Source organism: Rutilus rutilus (genome assembly GCF_951802725.1).
Source record: "Rutilus rutilus genome assembly, chromosome: 21".
In the NCBI taxonomy this organism is placed as follows: domain Eukaryota; kingdom Metazoa; phylum Chordata; class Actinopteri; order Cypriniformes; family Leuciscidae; genus Rutilus; species Rutilus rutilus.
In genome coordinates, this window is record NC_140226.1 from 2,360,835 (window position 1) to 2,380,540 (window position 19,706).

At 41.7% G+C, this 19,706-nt stretch overlaps 2 protein-coding genes across 3 annotated transcripts in view; one reads left to right on the forward strand and one right to left on the reverse strand.

The window, feature by feature from the left end:
* The window catches only part of LOC311281046 (nuclear factor 7, ovary-like), a gene marked incomplete at its 3' end in the record, with an annotated part of 40,152 nt that extends 38,502 nt beyond the window's left edge, over positions 1–1,650 (forward strand). Inside the window, exons 6-7 of the mRNA XM_084393680.1 lie at positions 728–1,255; positions 1,604–1,650. Coding sequence (XP_084249806.1) covers positions 728–1,255; positions 1,604–1,650 — 575 coding nt within the window. The remainder of the gene's footprint in view (positions 1–727; positions 1,256–1,603) is intronic.
* The window catches only part of angel1 (angel homolog 1), an 84,558-nt gene that overhangs the window by 46,322 nt on the left and 18,530 nt on the right, over positions 1–19,706 (reverse strand). The window contains exons 9-11 of one of the 2 annotated variants that reach the window (XR_014625700.1): positions 19,514–19,544; positions 18,174–18,337; positions 15,986–16,635 (exon numbers count right to left, since the gene is read on the reverse strand). Coding sequence is in view for 1 of the 2 variants with exons in the window: in XM_084392833.1 (XP_084248959.1) it covers positions 16,469–16,635; positions 18,174–18,337; positions 19,514–19,544 (362 nt within the window). In the remaining variant the exon portion in view is untranslated. Of the gene's footprint in view, positions 1–15,641; positions 16,636–18,173; positions 18,338–19,513; positions 19,545–19,706 lie in introns of those variants that run through there. The other variant, XM_084392833.1, reaches the window with a different exon arrangement.

The window sequence follows — 19,706 nt, forward strand, 5'->3', positions numbered from 1 at the left end:
TTGAAAACAAAGAATGACGGCTGCTGGAGAACAGTCTTTCGAATCGGCTTTGTCCGCGACTCTGGAGGACTTGGAGTTAAGTTGTTCTTTGAGAAAAGAGCAAAGAACGCCACTTAAGTCATTCTTAAAAAAGGAAGATGTGTTCGTCATTTTGCCGGCCAGATATGGCAAAAGTTGAATCTATCAACTAACGTTAGCTCCGCTGTTGGGAAAACGCTCTGGTTGGTAGAAGCGCTGTCCTATTGCGTGCAGAGGGAATTTGAAAGATAGCCGTTTATCCCGCCCCTCGGAGTGAGCGTGTCTATGGTGAGTTGCCAGACTAAACATCTTGATGTAGGTCTGGCTTGCCAGGCTACTTCAAACTAATTTAAACTTAAAAACTAATTTAAACTTCAAATTACTTTACACTTCAAAGTACTTCAAACTTTCTGATCCAAACTTTCTCAAGCCAACTTAAAGTTTGTCTCGATTAACTTTTTAATCAAGTTGTTATTTAAATTTCCCAAGTATCAGTTTCTCTTGATGGACACAAATGTCTGAATCCCATATTTACTGATGATGATGATAAAAACGAGTGTGAAACTAATAACAGCACTGACAGTGATCAGCTGAAAATGTGTTTGATCAACAGGACGAGTGTCATAATTCATAATAATCTATGTTGGGTTCACTGTCGATCATTATATGAAGATCAGAATAAAAGCATCTGTTGATTGTGTCTCATCAGCTCCTGTGATTCTGGATCCAAACACTGCAGATCCACGTCTCGTCCTGTCTGATGATCTGACCATTGTGAGATACAGCCGGAACAATCAACTTCTTCCTGATAATCCAGAGAGATTTGACTCTCTTCCCTGTGTTCTGGGTTCAGAGGGTTTTAACTCAGGAACACACTGCTGGGATGTGGAGGTTAAAGAGAATAAACACTGGACTCTTGGAGTAACTACAGCATCAATCCAGAGGAAGGGAAGTGTTTTCTTCAACACTGATGTCTGGAGTGTGTCGTACGGATGGACTCTAGGTTTTCGTGTTAAACAGAAGCTTGATCGTGTGAGAGTAAATCTGGACTATGACGGAGGAACCGTGTCATTCTCTGATCCTGTAACTAACACACATTTACACACATTCACAACCACCTTCACTCACACACTCTTTCCATTCTTCCATTGTTATGGCTCTCTGAGAATCTTACCGGTCAATAGGGAGTGGCGTAACATTGTTTTAAAAAGTGGGTGGGACAGGTCGGGTGGGACAGGTGAGGTGGGGTTGGGTGGGGTGAGGTGGGGCGGGGGTTGCTAATACAATGCTAAATCAGATATATGTACAATAACATTCCGATGTCCAGCAATCGATTTAAATAGTAGGCTATATGGGGTTTAATTTGTAGTTTAATGATATGTAGTATGTGTATAAGATGTGTATCTTAATGGTCCAGTGGTAGAACTTTCACCAAGTGTGTTGGAGGTTCTGGGTTCTAATCCGCAATTGTAGTTTTTTTTTCTCGTATCGTTTTTTTTCTCTCATGAAAACCGATTATGTTTATCAGTGGTTGTATATCAGGAAGGGACACATTTGTGTGCATTATGTTTTGTGATTTCACCAGAACGAATAGAGAGTATCCGCAACGGACTGAAGCACGCATCCAAGTGAAGACAGTGTGGTGTGTGCTCGAGCCACACGAGAAAACACTGTATTTGCGCCACTGATTGCAGCGGCAGCGAGCACTTTGATCCATTGATTTAAAAAACACATTTCAGTGCTAGATCGTCTCTTATTTAAAAAACGAACGAAATGAATGCTCTGACAGTTAACTGGAGATGTTTTATTTATTTGTAGAATTGGTACATTTGTGCCGCAAGATGTTTTAAAAAGTGGTGGGGACAAAATTGACCCTGGCAAAAAGTGGTGGGGACATGTCCCACCCGTCCCACCCGCAAATTACGCCTATGCTTGTAGGTCTGGATCTTCCTACTTTCATCATGTTTCCAATATTTAATCCATATCTCATAAGTAAAAGTGCTGTTGATCTGAATATCAGTACGGTGACTGTGATTGGGCCGTGATGATCACATGACTGATATACAGCAACACTCACACTCTCATGTTGCTTTAAGAATTCAATAAACAAGAGTGAATTTTCACATAATTATATATATATATTAACCAAGGAAACGGGGCGTTAGAACAGGGGGGAGCTGGGAGTCGCTAGTCTATTGCGTCATATCCGCGTTACCCTCGGTTTCCGCTCGTACTGCGTGGAGTCCTGGACAAATGCGGAAGTTGTAGTTGTAGCGTCTATCAAGCAACAAACGTTAGCTTGTTTTGTGCAGTCGTTATGGAACACAATTATTCTTTACCGATTGCAGCTGGTTCTGTCGACAAAGCATGCTTAATTTTATATTTTCCAAATGTAGCATTCTGTAATAGTTATGTTTATGTAAGGGAAGTATTATTGCTTTAGATTTGTGTTTAGTTTATTGACATTGTTTATCACGTCTGGTGTTTATGGCCATGTAAATAAATATAGCATGTGTTATACATAAAGATTAATCAGTATTTTGGCAAATGATGTGGGTATGTTCGAATGTACTTTTACAACAATTGTTTAGAACACGTAAAACTGCGGCGCGTTATCACAACAATGAATTTGACATACAGTAATATCTATGATAACCAATTTAGTATTAAACCTTACTTTTCTTGCGGTTAATTCATTTTAATGAAATAAAAGTGTGATGAGGTTCAAGAGTCAGGAAGGAAGAAGACAGGGGTCGGCGTGACTGGGACTCGTACTTTATTAAAATAAAACAAAACAAACAAAAGTCGCGCACAACGTGCATTCACCGTGGCAACCGCGACGGCACAAAACAGTTCAAAAATGAGAGCTCGGATCCACCGGTTTTCTTTCTCTGCGTCCAATTTTCTCTTCAGTCTCTCTTTCGTTCCAGCGCGGCTTATAAGCAGTCTCTCCACGCCGATCACTGCAGTAAGACACAGGTGTTCGTTTGCACTTGACCTACTTGCGGGACACTCGTCTCTTCTCTCTCCCATTACAGACCGCGCTGAACCACGCCCCCCTCGCCACAAAAAGCATGTCATTATAAAAAAAGAACTTAGCCTCATCCATGAACATGATTTTTCAATTCCCGTCTGACTGATTTACATCCACGGTGGAGTTTAAAACGACAGTTCCCATCATTCCACGCTCCTTCACATCGTCATCAAGCTACGCCGTTGTTGTTGTTTGGAATGTAGCGCCCTCTAGAGGCCAAAAATTCTTGCATATTGTAGCTTTAAGTACATGGATGTAAATGATAACCATTATGAGGAGATGAGAGCATAGACATAATAAATATATAGACGCCCCATTGGCCGGTTTGGACCGTTGCTGCGATACGTCAACGAGTCGGCCATATTGATCAGGACAAGATCGCTCTATAAACAAATACAAGTAAACGAGGAGCTGCGGCTTTTCTGGACAAAAAGAACAATAACGTTGATATTTCTCAACTGATTTCAGTGGTTTATGATCTACGTGGAGTACGAAAAAGGTTCTGTCTGAAATTATTAAGAATCTTGCTGGTTAAGAGCTTGACATTTTTAAATGGTTAATTATTAATTAGGAATTGTGAAAACTCAAGTGTGTCAAGCATAGTTTTGTTTTGTTTTTCTGAGTTAATAACTGTAGAGATGTCCTTAATGTAATATCAATTAAGGGACTGTTTGTTTTTTATTTAAGGGGCTACCGGAGGAGTTTTGAGATCTAGTCAAAATAGACTTGACCCTCCCTTCGCCATCAATACATTTTTCTATGACCCTCCAAAATGATTGTGAAAAAAGGCATGACCCTCCCAGATAATTTATTGATTACTTCTGTACTGGTTTGCGCTTGGCAAAGATGTCAGATAGCCATTGTTTTTTTACAACCATGACAAACGACTTACGCCCGTTTCACACATACTCCGTTTGCAGTGCGTATGCGGTAGTGATGTAGTACTCGAGTCCGGTCTCGGACTCGAGTCCGGTCTCGAGACCGATTTCTGCTTTCTCGGACTCGACTCGGACTTGTTCTTACAAAGACTCGGTCTTGACTCGGACTCGACCCTTCAAAGACTCGGTCTTGACTCGGACTCGGCATAGGCGGTCTCGTCCCATCACTAGTCCACTAGAATACATACCACTAGAAAATTTTAATTGACTGTTCGCAAAGACCCGCCCCCCTTAGTTACTGTCGCTATGTCCGACAAGCTACACCGTTCTCACGCAGTGAAAAATACATCGCGGAGCAGAGAGGAGACTGACAACACGCTGACAGACAGGACAGACCAGGTTATTTTTCGGTTACTTTTGATATTAAACATATTAAACAAAGTCTTGCCTTTCAAATTTGGTCATTTTTTAAAAGAAATTTAAACAATAAATACCGTTTTGTGGCTCTTAAATGTGCCGTGACAGATCGCTGTAGAGCATCAGTAAAGCTGCTCGTGAACCGATCTTCCAATTAATTTATAGCCTCAAATAAACATGAACAAACATAAGCAATGTTGTTTTAACCACGGCGTTAGTACACTCCGTGTTTCAAGTTCAAATCCTCCCATGTTAACCAACGGACTCGGTCTCGACTCGGACTCGACCCTTCAAAGACTCGGTCTTGACTCGGACTCGACTGAATTTGAAAACCAACGGACTCGGTCTCGACTCGGACTCGACCCTTCAAAGACTCGGTCTTGACTCGGACTCGGCATAGGCGGTCTCGTCCCCATCACTAGTATGCGGTGCGTCTTTTTTCTGTACCCAAGTTAACAGGTTAAGCCCAATTTATACTTCTGCGTCGAACTACGTCGTAGGCTGTGTGTAGCACGCGTACCCTTAGAGCTTTCACACTGCACGCGGATGCGGTCCGGCAATGCGTTCCAGGTGCGGTGCGTATACAGCAGTGCAGAGATTGCACCGAGTCTATTTTTGCTGTGCTGCACGCGCTGAATTAAAGTGACAGTGCATGGTTTGTGGTCAAAGTGAACACAGATTGACATGAAAATATAATAATCTCACCATAAATGCATTTAATTAAATTAAATGTAGTAATCTCACCATAAATGTATTTAATTAAATACTACTATTTTTCAGTCATATTTTTTACTTTAAGACTGGGGTAAAGTAAAATTTACCTCAACAAGGCGACATAATGAACAACACTCGTCTCATTCGTGGAGGTGGAAAAACAAGTTCTTTGTGAGATACAATATTTTTTGTATTAAAATTTTAATGCAAAAGAAAAGGCATGAGAGTCTGCTTTTTTTTTGTCAATTTTAAGTTTAAGTTTATTAAAGAGTGTATGTGTATCCTAGAGAGAATCGCAATGCTGACAAAACTTTTTTTTAAATAAAAGTTGCTGATAACTTCTGGATTTTAAATAAAAATAGTGAGTATGTGTTTGTGGTACAGCCGTGGATCAGTTACACACTGCAAACGCAGCATATGTGAAAGCACTATAGCGTGCTGCTCCTGCACCGCATACACACTGCACACGGAGTATGTGTGAAACAGGCGTTAACCTCTGCTTTCTCTTTCTTTTCTCTCTCTTATTATCTTACACATCACACTCCACTGTTATGGTGGCCATTTCAGTAGATTTACTCACTAACATTGTTGTGGAAACAATAAGCATGGAAACTAAAATATGGTAGTATCATGCTACAGCGCACATTCTATCAGCTGCAGTTCTGGCGCCTCAGTCCCAATACTGTACCGGTATGTTAATGCAGCGGTAGAGTTACTCACAGGACACTGCACTTATTCACAACCACAAAAGTCCATTATTTGCTTGTGTTTTAAAGCTTTGCCGGGTAAACATTTCATTGGCTTTCTGTTCTGACATGATGCACTTTTTCTGAGTGTGTACGCCCCGACGCGCGCACGCACTGTCAAACAGCGCCAAACTGAACTTTTGTAGGGTCAGACCCATCTGCTAGCGATGGAAAAATATGCACAAAACAAGCCACTTTGAAATTTTGCTGTTTTCATGAATACAAAAGTTGGGTGACCCTCCCCCTAGACTAAAACATTTTGGATGACCCTCCCCTATTTTCCTCCGGTGGTCCATTTCATAAATACCGAACGGTCCCTAATGTACATGAAATATGCATAATGTCTTCTATTGTGGAAATGTCTTTTTCTGTCTTAAACACATTTCTGTCATATTAGCTTTTTCTCTTGTTCCTTTATCTTTCTGTCTTCAGTCACGTCATAGGATGGATGTCACAGGGCAATTTTAAATGAATGTGAAGATAATTTGCAGCTCAAAACCTTATTTATCTTAAGGCTCTTTTCATTTGTAAAATTTATTTGTATATATAGTTTTGCTCCTAACCTTATGCTTGCAGTTTAACACACAAGTGTTTGTTTTATTATTCATACCTAAACAATAAATGTCTTTATAGAAATTGTAAAAAATAAATGAAATTGTCTCTTCATTTTAAATGAAGATTTTAAATGTGTTTTATTGGGGTCTAAAAAAAATTTAACTTTAGACTTTATTGTAATTTTTAGTTCAACGTAATTCTGTCTAGTTAATCTCGGTAAAAGACCTAAACAAAAACAAAACTTTTTGTTAATAATAAACAGCAACAATTACAGCAAAATAAAGTGCAATTATGTCACTAGCTGGAAGGTGTGTGTGTGTGTGTGTGTGTGTGTGTAGCGGGAGTAATGAAGGTCACAGCTCTCGGAAAGAAGCAGTTTCTCAGTCTGTGTGTTTTCATAGCCGGTACATTTAATTAATTATCTATAAGCGTTTCACTGATTTTTAGATGATTGACAGGTCAGTTTACTGTGACAGGACACTTTCCCTACTGCACTTTCCCTACTTTCCCTAGGCTCGGGTAACTCCACTGCTTAAAAAACCAACACTAAACACATCATTTGTAGAGAATTACAGACCTATCTCTCTCCTACCATTCATTGCGAAAACACTTGAAAGAGCTGTTTTCAACCAAGTAACATCCTTCTAGTCTCTGAACAACCAGCTGGATGTCAACCAATCTGGCTTCAAGAAAGGGCATTCAACAGAGACTGCATTACTGTCGGTCACAGAAGCCCTACGGATCGCAAAAGCTGCTTCCAAGTCCTCAGTTCTCATTCTTCTCGATCTGCTGCCTTCGACACTGTGAATAATCAGATCCTTATGTCCACCCTCTCATCACTGGGCATCACAGGAACTTCCCTCCACTGGTTTGAGTCCTATCTCACAGGTAGGTCCTTCAGGGTCGCATGGAGAGGCGAGGTATCCAAAGCACATCAGCTGACCACAGGGGTTCCTCAGGGTTCAATTCTTGGACCCTTGCCTCTTCTCCATTTACACCACGTCACTGTGACACATCATACAGGCACATGGTTTTTCCTACCACTGCTATGCTGATGACACACAGCTTCTCCTCTCATTTCAACCAGATGATCCCACAGTAGCTGCACAGATCTCAAGCTGTCTGGCGGACATCTCGGCATGGATGAAGGAACATCACCTGCAGCTCAACCTGGCAAAGACTGAGCTTCTCGTCCTCCCTGCCAATCCGTCTCTACAGCACGACTTCACCATCCAGCTAGATCCATCATCAATCACCCCATCAAGGTTGGTCAGAAATCTTGGAGTAATACTTGATGACCAGCTGACCTTCACAGATCACATTTCAAAGACAGCTCGATTATGCAGGTTTGCACTGCACAACATCAGGAAGATCAGGCCTTTCCTAACTGAGCATGCAACACAACTTCTCGTCTAGGCCCTGTTCATCTCTAGGCTTGACTACTGCAATGCTCTTCTGGCTGGACTTCCATCATGTGCAACTAAACTTCTACAAATGATTCAGAATGCTGCAGCTCATCTTGTCTTCAACGAGCCCAAGAGGGCCCACGTCACTCCTCTGTTCATCTCTCTGCACTGGCTACCTCTCGCTGCTCGCATCAAGTTCAAGGCATTGACGCTTGCTTACAGATCTATCACAGGCTCAGCTCCCTCCTACTTTCACTCACTCCTACAAGTCTACATCCCTACCAGAAGCCTACGATCGGTCAACGAGCGACGGCTCGTGGTTCCATCACAGAGAGCCACAAAATCACTTTCCAGAACATTCTCATTCACAGTTCCATGCTGGTGGGATGCTCTCCCCACCCTCATCCGGAATGCAGAATCCCTGGCAACATTCAAAAGACAACTGAAAACCCTTCTCTTCCGTGAGCACTTAACCTCATAAAAAAAATAAAAAAAATAAAAAATTATTTTCCCTTTATATCCTCGCTTATCGGGCTTATGCTACTCTGAACAATGCCTGAACTTCGTATTTTGAGCACTTCTTGCGTTGTTTTTCGCCTCTTCAAGATGACTCACTTAATTTAGTCCTAATTTGTAAGTCGCTTTGGACAAAAGCGTCTGCTAAATGACTAAATGTAAATGTGAGGTTTGACAGAAATGCTTTTGAGGGCCAAACAAACTGCTTTCATTTCCAGGCAGTTGATATGTAAGCTCTGCTCCGTGCTCAACCACAGGCCGGAGGCAGGCTTGCCCTCGTGCAGCGCTCCCCAACCTAGGTTGGAAGCGTCTGTGAAAACCACTTTCCTCCCAGAAGTCACCCCCATGGTCACGCCCTTGTGGTACCAGTCCTGAGCCCACCAGGGAATCAGGGTCCGTCAACAACCGTGATTCACCATGATGCACGAGCTGCCTGACTGCCATGCATGGGCTGGCACACAGTGTTTGAGCCAGTGCTGCAGTGGGTGCATGTGCAGTAATCCCATACGGAGTATTGACGATGCGGCTGCCATGAGACAGAGAAGTTTCTGAAACTTCTTAAGGGTATGCGCTCGCCTACCTTGAAGGAGGCTGCCAGCTGCTGTATAGAGAGCGTGCGCTCTTGTGTAAGCCGCGCTCTCATAGTTATAGAGTCGATAACTGTGCCCAGAAAGATCAGACTCTGGCTGGGGTTCAGTTTGCTCTTGGATAAGTTGATTTTGAGACCCAGGCATTCCAAATGGCTGAGTATCAAAGCTCTGTTTGTCAAAAGTTCGGTTCTCGACTATGCCAGGACCAGCCAGTCGTCAAAATAATTGTGCACGTGCACTCCCTGATGCCTCAGAGGAGAAAGTTTGAGCTGATGTGAGAACAACGTTAGTTTGCAGCGGTGCGCGGTTTACAGCAGGCCCCTTGACTGCAGCTATAGCTCTGTTTGAATGGTTATTTAACATGACTAGTTGGCCATGCCTCGTCCAATTGCACTCCTGCTGGGTTTAGATGGGGGGGCGGGATCAACATTGAGCCCGACCAACCCCTTCTTCGGACACTGCCAAAGAGAGTGAGTCGCGTGGGGGCGGGGCCGGTGTGAGCTCGTTCGCTTTGGTGAAAAGATTCAGCTCAGCCGAGATTCGAACTCGGGTCTCTGGCGCAAAAGTCTTAGAATCCACCACTGAGCCACAGGGGGATTGGCAGATAAGAGCTCTTATCAGTGAGAACAGCCGTCATGAGAGAGAGCAGTTTCAGCGTGGTTTGATTCCAGGCATGAAAACTGCACTGTTGAGTCTGAATCACGGAGAAGGTACTGCGTGATGAACAAAACAGAAGGGAGCAGTAGCTCTCGTGTCATAAAGAGAGATAGCCATGTGAACATCTGACCGCGCGCTTCTTCTATCGTGGCTCAATGAGGGAAGTGCATGAGAGAGAACATTTTCAGAGAAAACGCGCTTCTGTGTAACGTGCAGAACGGAGGGCGGGGTAGCTCTCTTGTGTCGTAAAGGGAGCTAGCTGCGAGAACATTTACCCACGCACTTCTTCCGTCGAGGCTCGACGAGGGAAGAAACGGGGGAGCGCAAGAGGCGGTTTGCCGTCCAAAGGAGAGCTAGCCACGAGCGCAGGGTGTAAATAAGCCGATCCGCCGAGGGAGACGAGACCCGCCGTTCGAAGGGAGGGTTGCAGGTCTGCCTGAGTGAACAGGACCAACGAGTGAGACTGAGATGGGGAAAACGAGGTTCGCTCACCTCCATTCTTTCGGGCTGTCATTGGCTGTGGCGCTTCTTTTTCCTCCGGTAAAAGTAAAAGCAGGAGAAGCGGCGTCGCCATCTTAGCAGAGAGCTAGCCGCGTACGCAGTCACAGAACAGGCATACTCTCGCAGAAAGAGCTGCCTCCAGCAGAGAGTGCAGCTTCAGCATGGGGGGGATCCCAGGCATGTGACGCACTTTGTGTGCCCGTCGGCCTAGTAGTAGGGAGGTTAAGGCCAAAAAATAGGCCTTTGAATTAAAGTCATGAGGCAAAGGTTGCCTTTGATATAGAAGTACCTTAGGGTCATACAAATAAATGTATCCTAAGACACAAGTGAAATCACACTTTGTATCAGAAATAAGCAGTTTTTTTCAAAAATGGCCGTCAATGTGCCGAAAATACTCTAGAGCCCATATCTTTGCTTCTGTTATCGCTATAATGACAAATTTGGTGTCAAAGTGTACATTTTTGGGGTCAAGGAATCCAATAAAATTGGTTTCAAGTTTAAAAAAACTAAAATTTTCCCCATACCATGACAATTGGGGGTAAATATGCACATTTCACATAAAAATTGTGTCATCAGAGTGACTTTACTTATCTTTTCCTTCAAAAACTTTAATTTTTTATTTAAGCAGTGCAGCTACTTCTGTACATTACATTTGTCCTAAGTAGCATGAGATTTTGACCAGTCAGGAGCAGCCTATAGCAAATCAGTTCTTGCAACAACACATCTCATCTGCACCAGGAGCTGTGACAGCTGTTGAAGGTCAGAGGTAACAGGTTAACACTTTGAGGTACGTATGACTTTCTCATTAAATAGAAAAATGTTTTTAATGTTAGATAACTAATAACTAGCTAGCTAGTAACTAGTTAGCTTCATTATAACTAGGTCGCTAGTAACTAGTTAGCTTCATCATAACTAGCTAGTGACTAGTTAGCGTCATTTTTATTGAAGCAAGCACATAGCCTACATGTTGCTAGCTAGTTAGTTAGCTTCATTATTTGATAGATTTTTACTTTTGCGAATGCTTGTTAATGCTTATATTATCTATCTTATGATGTTAAAGCAACTTCATTTCTTTTTTCAGATTAGCCATAATGGAATGCTGTGACTGGAGTTTATGCTTCCTATGTCTGTCCGCCCTAAAGATTGAAAAAAACATTAGATCCCTCTTCATCACTCAAACTGAGAAACAATCCTGAAAGATTGCAATCATGTTACAAAGAAGCTTTAGATAACATCCAGGAGCTGAAGGCATTAGGGGATCTGCCTGAGTTTATAGTGGACATTAGTGGTGGTAGTCAGGATGTAGTTCAGCTGATGATTCAAAATCCTATGGTGTGGCACAAAAGCTGCAGAAATGCGATTGATAAACAAAAAGTTGAGAGAGCAAGTAAAAGAAAAAAGCATGAAGAGTCTGTGAGCCCAGTAAAAACACGGCGCATGAGTGACAAGTCCACCACACTCGCTTTACCCAGACCCTCAACATCATCATGTGAACCATTCGATAAACCGTGTCTCTTCTGTGGTGAAGTGGGCAAAAAAAAAGGAACTGAGGAGGGCTGCCACCCTTGGCTTGGATAAAAAAAATGAAAGAATGTGCTCAGGTGGTGGGTGACAGGCAAATAATTTTCAACTCTGTAAGATGCAGATCCAAGAAACATGGCAGTGTTCCTCGTCACATAAGAGAGGGAAACACCAGCTTCGCTATATCTGGCAATGAAACAACACCAGCAAAGTGGTAGTAGATATCTGGTGGAGGCCATGCATAAAAGAGGAATGTGTGTGTCATATGACCGCTTGAAAACATTTAGCATAGATATAGCAAATTCAGTGATCAGTCACTGGGAGCAGATTGGTGTCGTGGTCCCACCTCAGGCAGTCAAGGGTGTCTTCACCATTGGCGGTTTTGATAACATTGACCACAACCCATCATCGACAATAGCAACATCAGCCCTCCATGGGACATACATCAGCATTCAACAGCACTTCTCTTCAGACAGCCAACAGACTGAGAATCTGACTGACATCCTAGATCCAGCTGAAATGGGGAAGAAGCATGTGAAATCCTTGACACCTTCACTACACAACCATGGATCTGGATGTTTCACTGCCAACTGATGAGGTCTTGTATGTTCCTGCCCTGCATACCAACAGTCATCCTCATCCAGCCTCCCGCCCTCTCATCAATGTAATTGAAGAAGGCTACCAGTGGTTAGAGAGAGTCAGAAACATTCTCGTGAAAGAGAACCTTGAAGCCGGAGAATGGATCTCATGGGCTGCATATTATGCCAGCATCACAGAGGCTACTTCACCTCCCCCATCCAAATCATACGTTGCCACTGTTCACAGAGCCCTCTATCTACCAGCCCCACTATGGCTTGGCATGCAATGAAAGTCCTCAGACAAACAATCAGCTACCTTAATCCAGGTCAGACACCAGTCATGGTAGCTGATCAACCACTCTTCACACTGACCAAGAAACTTCAGTGGAAGTTTCCTCAGACCGAGCTTGGCGAGGATTCCTTCTGGTAACACTGGGGCCAATGCATACCGAAAAGATGCTGTGGAGCGTGTCTGGTGACTGGCTGGATGGCAGCGGGTGGACCACAGCTCTTATCAATAGTGGCATCTCGACTAGTGGCAAAGCTCAGGCTTTCATTAGTGTTCACCACATATGCAGAACCCGATACATGCATCAGGTGTCTGTAGCTGCTCTCTATGTGCTCATGAAGAAGGCTTATGATAAGTACATGGAGAAGGCAACAAATGACAATGATGAGCCGAGCGATCTCATCCCTCAGCCTTTTGATGAATGGCTCAAGACGCTTTGTGCCTCACAACCCCAAGCAGATTTCTGGTTGAAGTCCATGGAGCTGGATCTTCTCATTCTTCAGGTAAGATATGTTCAAATCGTGTGTCTCATTCAGTCCTTTATCCAATTCATATTCTTAAGTCAAGATTAAAGCTCCTTCACCTAGTATTTCATATAAATATTATTTGTTTTTTCAGTTTGTCAAGTCCTTTCGCTCAGCAGACTTTTCCCTCTACATGGAAGCACTTGACTCTCTGATGCCATGGGTATTTGCACTGGATCATACGCACTATGCCCGGAACCTACCCATCCATCTCCGTGATATGGCTACATTAGAAGAACGACATCCTGCTCTGTTTGTGGAGTTCCAGAGTGGTCACTTCATGGGGCAGAAGTCGAGACGAGCGTTCTCCAAGATCCCCCATGACCAGATTCATGAGCAACTAATTGATTGGCTCAAGAATCATGGTGGTGTCATAGAGAACCTGGACGACAACTTGTTGTCTCACTAATCAGTTCCTTTGCACCCATAATACACATATTCAACACTTTGAGTTGTTATTTATTAAATTATTATTAAGTTGTGAATGGACTGTGTGTTTGGCATGCGTTTTGTAATAAAAAAATTGCATACTTCACCTCCAATTGTCATGGTAAGGACAACATTATTGTTTTTTAGTCTTAGAACCTATTTTATTGGACTCCTTGACCCCAAAAATGTACACGTTGATACCAAATTTAACAGAAGCAAAGATATGGGCCTCTAAAGTATGGTCGGCGGCCATTTTTAAAAAATGTGCGTATATAAGATACATTTAATATGTTAATAGATAAATTTATTTCTATGGCCCTAAGGTACTTCCATACCAAAGGGGACCTTTGCATCATGACTTGAAGTCAAAAGTCACTTAACCTCCCTACTATAGTGCAGATGGCATCCGCACGTGGCACATGTAGAGCGAGGCATTTGTAACAACGCTCGCTTGCTCTTTTAGACTTTGTGAACGCAGTTGCAAGCACACAGTTGCAATAATGCAATGAAAAGGATATGCGTCGATCGCCGGATGGCCACAGGAGAACGGCGACAGGAGAAAAACGACTTCAGGTGTTGAAGGCGTAGTCTGCAGTAAAACGGCTCTGTAAAAGGCTTGTTTCTACGGCGAAGGCTTGAAGAGTAGTCAGAGACGTAAATTGTGTCGCTGAAGGAGATAAATCTTAGCCTGACGTTGTCATACTCAGATTCTAGTCAGAATGTGAGTCTGATACTGCTCCATTGGGCTGTAATTATGGGGCGTTTCAACCGAACCAGGAAAGAAAACGCCTCTGCACTCAATTGGATAGACCTACAACCAATCAGAGCAACGGAGTAAGTGACGTATATTTTTCATTCATGTTTTCGATCGACAAATGCATTGATCGTGGTCGATATCTTCTATAACAGACGCGATGGCGGAATCTACACATGTTTTATAAACAAAGTTTATAAAGGGAGGAGCACGTTCAAATAATCAATCCAATCAACTTGTCATCAAACAATTACCATGTCTACCCTATCAGCATGAGAGGAAGCATATATTTATTCACTCTGTCAACTCACCTAACATTCCTTGACAGTTTTCAGCATCCCTCCACTCACTCTTAGACTGTTCTTCCACAGCCTGGAATACAGGGGGGAGTACTCTGGGTTCGGGCCGAATACCGAGCCCGGAGCCTGTCCTCGAACAGCACGCCAAATATGCATTTATTCTATCTGACTTATTTGTAAGTGTGAACTCGAGAAATCTCAATTCTCCAGTGGCAGTCATCTTTGTTGTAAACAAATTCCACCCAAGCGCTCTTTGGTGATGTGGATGAAAGATCAAGTTCAGATCAAGTCCAGACCGAACTTACCAAACCTAAAAATGTTGTGGGCGGGGCTAAGTTTGGCTGGCATCCAGGCTAGATAAATCTGCTATAATGGCGAATTCGGCTCTAATATAGACTTAGCCACACCCAATTTGGCGGTCTCTGACGTGTGTCAGCGCGCTGGTAGCTCAGAAGCGCCACGCCATTGGATGTGCAGTTGCTGCAGCACAGCCAATGAGTGAGCCAGACACTGTGCTAGCTGGGCAGCTGCAAATGCATTTTACATTTTAGGCTTCAGTAGGAGTTTCCCCACTGCGTGGGAACCTTGATTACCGTGCCGTTGTCTGTTTTAGCAGCTACTGCCATCTAGTGGTAACAGGTTTTCTCAGACGTGTGTGTGTGTGTATCGTGCAAGGCTAAACCAGCGAAATGAAAATCCAAATCCAAATTAATCAAATAGAATTGACGCAGAAACGGGTCAGTGAATGCACGCATGCCACCTGATCCACAAATGCACATCTTACTTGTTGCATCCACAAATTCTGACCAACATTAATGCAACATCCAGCCTTTATATTTATGCTTTTTATATAAATGCTGCAAATTCATGTAACACTGGATTATGCTCACACAAGTTGTAAAGTATGCTATTAGTTTAAATGTAGTAACGCAAATTTGTGAATTTATCAAATAGATGGGTAGTTGTGCACACATTAATAATCAGCACCAGTCCTATTCAGTTGTAGTTGTTTGTGTGTGGTTTGTGAAATGCTTGAAAACCGCGAAAAGAAAGTCTCAAAATCCAAATGAATTAAATGAGATTGACTCAGAAAAGAAGTCAATGAATGAACGTGTCACCTGATCCACAAATCATCTGTGTTGTATGCGCAAATCATTTAACACTAACACAAAAGAAAACATTTGAATTAACAAAAATGAATCTATTTATACAAAATACTGCACATTCATTTAATTCTGAATTTTGCACACCCAAGTTGAAAGGCATTTGGTTAGTGGATAGTAAAACATACATTGAGTTTACTTACATTTATCAAGTTTATGCATAATTGTGCATGCATGTGTTAATCATTTTGTTAATCACTAAATTCGTCTCATACAAAAGTATATTTTTCTTCACAAAAAGAAACTAATGATGAAAGTCCAGACGGCTTTAAAATAAAAATAAGCTTACCATAGAGATTTATACCATTTTGAAAATGGTTTTATGATGTACTTGCTCATTTTTATCTTTGTAAATTAAAAATTAAAAAATGAAACAAACGTGTTTAATTTCTGCACCTAATGGAATTGAAAAATTATAATTTCCAGACAGGTTTTCCAAACATTTCTGTCCCCCTGCCTAAAAACCAATGACAGTTTGTGTCTTGACCAGCCTTACCTGTAGAGAAGCAAATGTTTGATGCCTGTGAAAAACTATAACAAATGCATCACAAAGGTGATAATGCTGTTTTACAAACCCTGTTAATAATGTGTGTGTCTTCAAATTGTCACAGTACTTTAACTAAAAGCAAAAACAACAGCAGCACATGCAGTTATTTATTCAGGTCTGTTCAAAATAGAAATTCAAAACCAAAACAAAAGAAATACAAAAAGTGTATCATAAATGCAAGTGCATTTTGATTAAACTATTGGAGGCGTAAATGGTGCATCTTCAAATGCCATGCTGGAGAATATTCACAGAACAAAATATTCATCTGACCAAAAATATATATTTTTTTCCATTCACAATCCAATTATAAGGCAATTAAAGACAAACGATCCTTACACTAGACGACTATCAGAGTAGGGCAGCGAGCGGAGCTGGAGCTTGACCAGCAGACTGAGGTGATCGGAGGGGAAGGTTTGGTTGGGAAGACCCTTCAGAGACCAGAGATCATCCGCCGACAGCAGAGACAGACGACCCAACATCTGCAGACCACCAGCGCTCTCTGTGCGGAAACATACACACACACACACACACTGACGTCATATCAGTCATGTGAAGGTCAACAAACAGAACCTGAAGCTCCAAACAATAATCCCATCAAATAACAGTCAAAAAATATATACAGTTTATTGAACTTTTAGACTAAATATAAAAAAAAGAAGAAGATTGCATGTGTTTTTTTGTTGAGTATCATATTTGATACATCATGTTTTTATTGCTCATATAGTCTGATACAGTGAGAATATGAAGGAAAAACAGCTCAGTTTTATTCACAGGCCCAAAGTGAGCAAAAATATGCAATTTGTGGCAGATGCTGATATTATTATGAACAAAAAGATGAAATTCTGATGCTTGTAATCAATGAGATAACATAAAACTCATTTAAATATCAATATCTGTCAATAATGTTTTATTTAGATGATATTTAAATGCTTAGTTTTATGATCAAAGATCTGTAGTTTTAAATCATATAATGCAATGCAATATAATTATGATTGAGAGATGAACAAATAAACCTTCCTCAAAAGCCTGATGATCATATTTGATACGCATGATTTTTCTATAAATGATGTATGATAATCAAGTAAAGCGAAGCTGCTTGCGAAGTTTCAAGAGGAGATCGTGTGCGACAGGTTTATCTGATCATGTTGAGCACTTAAAGACCTTATAAATATGATACAGTAGCACTAACACAAATTGTTGAAAATTAAAAAGACAATTAAATGCTAATTCAACAGATAAAATCACACTGTTTGATTTGCGACGGATCAAAGTCAGTGCGGTTACAGATATTTGATGGCTTTAGGCCTTGTCCACACTAATACGCTTTCGTTTGTAAATGCATCTTTCTCTCTCAGTTTTGTGCTTCTTTTCAGACTGAGACGTATTTTTATTAATGAAAACGAAGCTTTTTGAAAACGCTCTCCAAAGTGGATAAATGTGAAAACGCTGTTTCGTGTTGTAGTGTGGACTGAGAAAACAGGTATTTGAAAACGATGACGTAAGTTTAGTCATGTGACACATATTGTACCCATAGATATAGATGTTTATAGCGGTATTGTGCCTGTTATGAGCTGTTCACTTTCACACAGTTGCTGAAATATGTTACTTTGCACACTCTTCATATCACAGTCCTGCAAATGACAGAAAATTCACTCGCATTTGCTGAACATGAGGACAGGTTTAGCATTTTACACCAAACATATAATGCTGAGTGAGAGCGACCTTCAGTGAATGAGGAGATATTTTGCTAAATAAAATTATCCTGTCAGAAGAATTGCGCGATAACTTTATTATTTACTTTCCATCTCAGTGAGCTTTTATGAGGGTTTACTCATGTGCAGTAAAGGTGAATTTAGCGTTTTCCAACTTTTCAGTGTGGATGAGAAGCTTTTGGAATACACCTGAAACACCAGTGTGGACGGAGAGCGTTTTGAAACGAAAATAGCGTTTTCAAATGTATGTGGATTAATGTAGACGAAGCCTTAAACTGAGCTCATCTTCATGCTGGATGATAGTTGATGGAGCTCAGGTCATTACCTTCCTCTCCAGCAGATCCGCTCCTCCGGGTGGAGTAGAAGATGTAGTCGACCATGGCCGCCCCGTCTGAGTTCAGTGTGGAGACCGCAGGGGTCTGAGTGTCGGGACGCACCTCGCTGTAAGCTGACGCCAGGCTCAGCGTGTGATGTAAGGTGAGCCTGAACCTGCAAACACACAATCAGATTCATGTGAGAAACGGGAGATGTTTCTGAGCTGGGGTCTCATTAACAAAACTGTGCGTAGGATCCTTACTTAAAGTGTTTGTGCGCACAAAAGGCAAAAATGGCTTATGGCAAAGAATATTCAGACTTATAAAACCGTGCATACGCCAGAACCTGCGCAGAATTCCCTTTATAAATCCCAGTCAGCGGAAGATTGTGCGCTCATGCGTCTCCTCCCCAAAATAACCATATATGGCGCTTACAATGCCTCGTTTTACTATGCATATCCTCATCTGCACATCATTTGCATATGCATATTCATCCACGTGATACCATGTTTAATCCTTGCTGTATTAAAACATTAAAACACAGCATGCCACAGGAAAAGTGTTCAAAAGCAGCACATCCACTGTCCATTCTCCATGGACCATAAAGACCAGTTGACCAATTAGCTTCCAGATGTGAAGCGCTAGAAATGCACAGCATTGAACTGAAATTATGGTACAAAATAAAACTATAGATTAAATGTATATAGGCTCTGGCAATAATCCATATATCGACTTTTCGCACAATATATGTACATGACCTCAATAATCTTTGGTGACGCAATACATCACCCATTATGTTTACATGACAATAAATGTCACCAACATTTTGCCAGTTGTGCTGTAATCTTGTCTGTTCTCCGTGTCGGAGGCAAAAGTGGGGATCGGTCAGTGAAAAAAAAAGCGTAATTTGAGGCGTTATAGTGTTTTACTACAGACAGTTTGGAAAATTAAGTCCAAATGCACTCGATTTCAAAGCCGCAATCCACTGTTCTGGTGCAAATATAAACATCACAGCGCAAAATGGTGCATATTAAATTACAGTAGGTTTAGCAGCAGATATGACCTGTTGAGGCATCTGTGCCTTTGTTCACACGGACATCTGACTGCTAAGTAGGTTTGTGTGAACCCTTACTTTACAGAGAAAAGAAGGGCAGGGAAATATCTGTAAAAGATGCAAAAGTGCCTTTTGTGCATGATACCTAATTTATGATGATCATTAAAATATGCGATAGGAAAAAAAGGCAATTTAAATAAGTGTCTCAAGGAAGAAGCCGATTCTCTAATTAATGCTTATCGCCTCAGGATTATGGCTTGGGAAAGACTTGTCAAACCTGAACACCAGCTGACTCACCGTCTACTGAACATTTCCATGTCTTCTGGGTCTGGAAATAAACACAAGAAATACCATCATTGCAAACACTTCAGACACATGCAGAAGTCGTCCACAGTCCACAGTTACGCTCATTAAAATCCACTCTAGAGACTTAGTAACTACTAGTTAATAACTATTTGTTCTTAAATTAATTGAGTAGTGCATTAATTGT